At 42.4% G+C, this 3268-nt stretch overlaps 1 protein-coding gene across 2 annotated transcripts in view; it reads left to right on the top strand.

Annotated features, from left to right (window-relative positions):
• The window catches only part of TCP11 (t-complex 11), a 17448-nt gene that overhangs the window by 8199 nt on the left and 5981 nt on the right, over nt 1-3268 (top strand). For both annotated transcript variants that reach the window (XM_008058493.2, XM_008058494.2), the window contains exon 3: nt 2623-2743. In XM_008058493.2, the coding sequence (XP_008056684.1) occupies nt 2623-2743 (121 nt within the window). The remainder of the gene's footprint in view (nt 1-2622; nt 2744-3268) is intronic.

Below are 3268 nucleotides of genomic sequence, written 5' to 3'. Positions count from 1 at the left end.
GAGATGAGGTCTCGCTGCCCAGGCAGGTCTCGAACCCGCGGGCTCAGGCAATCCACTCACCTCAGCCTCCCAAAGGTGCGGGATTACAGGCTGAGCCACCAAGCCTGGCTTTTTTTTTTTTTTTTTTTTTTTACAAGGAGCATGCATTACTGCTGTCAGGTTTTTTTGAGGGGAATGTTTAATTCAAGAAAACAAACAAACAAAACCCAATAGCTATTTGGCAATGACTAAATACAGTCTCAAAATTTTCAAATGGTTCTTTTCCTTCTTATTAATCTAGCTCTGTAGATCAGAGACATCATTTAAATGAACATTCACAGGAGAGTTGATTCCTAATTTCACTTTTTAAAATTAATAGACTTTATCTTTTTAAGAGTAAAGTTTTAGGTTGACAGACAAGTGACCAGAAAGTACAGAGCTCCCACATACCCTTCTTGTCCCGTGGGCACAGCTGCTGTGACTGGTGATCCGATAGGAATACAAGATTATTAACCCACAGTCCCTGGTGTCCGTTGGGGTCTACTTTTTGTGCTGGACATTCTATGGATTTTGAAAAAAGGTATAACGACATGGGTCTACTGCTACTGTGTCATACAGAGTAAGTTCACTGCTCTAAAAATCCTCTGTGCGCTACCTGTTCACCCTCCCTGTCTCCTCCAGCCCCTGGCAACCCCGATCCTTCTGCTGCCTCCGTAGGTTTGCCTTTCCCAGGATGTCATTAGCTTGTTTCGCATAGTAACATGCATTTAAGGTTCTTCCGTGCTTTTTTGTGGCTGGATAGTACATGTATTTTTATCACTAAATAATATCCTATTATATGGATGGGTTTTTTAAACCATTCACGAACCAAAGGACATTTTGGTTGCTTCCAAGTTTTGGCAATTATGAATAAAGCTACAATAACATTTGTGTGCAGGGTTTTTGAATAGACTTAAGTTTTTGACTTATTTGGGTAAATACCAAGGAACACGATGGAAAGCATGTGTTTAACTTTGTAAGAAACTGCCCATCAGTCTTCCAAGGTGGCCGTACCATTTTGCATTCCCACCAGCAGTGAATGAGAGTTCCTGTTGCTTCACATCTTGGTGTTGTCATTGTTCTGATTTTGGCCATTCTCGTAGGTGTATAGCGGTATCTTACTGTGTTTTAACTTGCAATACCCAAATGAAAAATGATGTTGAGCACCTTCTCATATGTTTATTTTCCACCTGCAAGTCTTCTTTGGTGAGATGTCTGTTAAGGTCTTTGGCCCATTTTTTAATTGAGTTGTTCGTTTTCTTCTTGTAGAGTTTTAAGAGTTCTTTGTATATTTTGGATACTTATCCTTTATCAGATATGTGTTGTCCAAAGATTGTTTCCCAGTCTGTGGCTTGTCTTTTTGTTCTCTTAACAGTGTCTTGTGCAGAGCAGAAGTTTTTCATTTTCATGGAGTCCCACTGCTTACCATTTTTTCTTTCATGGATTGTGCTTTTAGTGTACCTAAAGGGTCATCGCCAAACCCAGGGTCATCCAGATTTTCTCTTTTGTTATCTTCTAGGAGTTTTACAGTTTTGTGTTTTACATTTACGTCTGGGATCCATTTTGAGTTAACTTTTGTGAAGAGATTATGGTCTGTGTTTAGATTCTTTTTTTTTGCATTTAGGTATCTAGTTGTTCCCATAGCATTTGTCGAAAGACTCTCCTTTCTAATTTGAATTGCCTTTGCTCCTTGTGTTTTTTTTATTTTATTTTTATTTTATTTTATTTACTTATTTTTTTGAGTTGGAGTCTCACTCTGTCACCCAAACTGGAGTGCAGTGGCACACTCCTGGCCACCACAGCCTTGACCTGCTGGGCTCCAGCGATCCTTCCGCCTCAGTCTTCCAAGTAGCCGGAACTACAGGTGCGCGCTACCATGCCTGGCTAGTTGATTTATTGTAGAGACGAGGTCTCGCCAAGTTGCTGGGCGGATCTCAAACCTGCGGGCTCAGGCAATCCACTTGCCTCGGCCTCCCAAAGTGCTAGGATTACAGGCTGAGCCATCGAGCCCGGCCCCTTGTGTTTTTTTTTTTAAGGTGAAAACAACAGACTGATCTTTCTGACTTCCATGACTAGGTAGATGGGTAGCACCCCTGAAATGGAGACTACAACAGGAACAAGTTTAGAGGAGGAAAATAATGAATTCAGTTTTAGACCTGCTGATTTGGAAATATCTGTGGACATTTGGGTGTTTTCAAAGAAGGAAAATCCTAGATTTTAAGAATATGAGAAAGCAAGAGGCAATTCAGTTCAATGTGACATGTATACATAAACAGAAAGCAAGTCACAGTCTAGGCCAGATCACCTTCGGTGCTGACACTCAGCCTGGCCTCCCTCCACTCCTGGCTCCTCCTCCTGCCGGAGGCTGCTCTGTCGCTTGCAGAGCCCTTCTGAGAGGCTTTGCTGCTGTCGCGGAATACAAGCCTAACCCCAGCTCGCTCCACTCTGCTGCAGTTCAACATAGTTGTCCACTGTTCCCTGTCGGTACAGTGGTTTTATCTGTTGGTTTTTACTATATCGAATGTTGTTTGGGGCTTAGGAGATTGCGACACTATCATAGTTTTGGGGCTGAGGGCATAAACTGTTCATTTAACCCTCTTACAGTCTAGGGGGCAAGGGCAAGGAGACGATGCACAATGCCTTTTGGGACCATCTTAAAGAGCAGCTATCAGCCTCTCCCCCCGACTTCAGCTGTGCTCTTGAACTGCTGAAAGAAATTAAAGAGGTGAGTGACCCACCTTCCTTTGTAGCTGTAAAGTTCCTAGACATCCCAGCTCACTGGAGTGTTAGTGGCTAGCACGTCTTAACTGAACATGGTCCATGAACTAGTCAGAGTCTAACAATAACCATAAATCACACAGTCATTTGAACAAGGAAGGTTGGATATAAGAATTATTATATCAGGCTGGGTGTGGTGGCTCATGCCTGTAATCCCAGCCCTTTGGGAGGCAGAAGTGAGAGGATTGCCTGAGACCGGGGGTTCGAGACCAGCCTAGGTAACTTGGTGAGACCACATCTCTATAAAAAATTTAAAAAATTAACTAGGTGTGTTGGCATGCACCTATAGTCCCAGCTATTTAGGAGACTGAGGCAGAAGGATCAATCGATTGCCTGAGCCTAGCAGGTCAAGGCTGCGGTAGCCATGATCATGCTATTGCAGTCCAGCCTGGGTTAGACTGACTTAAAAAAAAAAACTTCAAAAGACCTATTAAGTATTGTGCCTCTTTTTTTTTTTTTTTTTTTTTTTTTT

Source organism: Carlito syrichta, unplaced genomic scaffold (genome assembly GCF_000164805.1).
Source record: "Carlito syrichta isolate Samal-C Ts95f unplaced genomic scaffold, Tarsius_syrichta-2.0.1 Scaffold303364, whole genome shotgun sequence".
In the NCBI taxonomy this organism is placed as follows: domain Eukaryota; kingdom Metazoa; phylum Chordata; class Mammalia; order Primates; family Tarsiidae; genus Carlito; species Carlito syrichta.
Note: the sequence above shows the minus strand (reverse complement) of the source record. Positions and strands in the feature narration are given on the sequence as shown.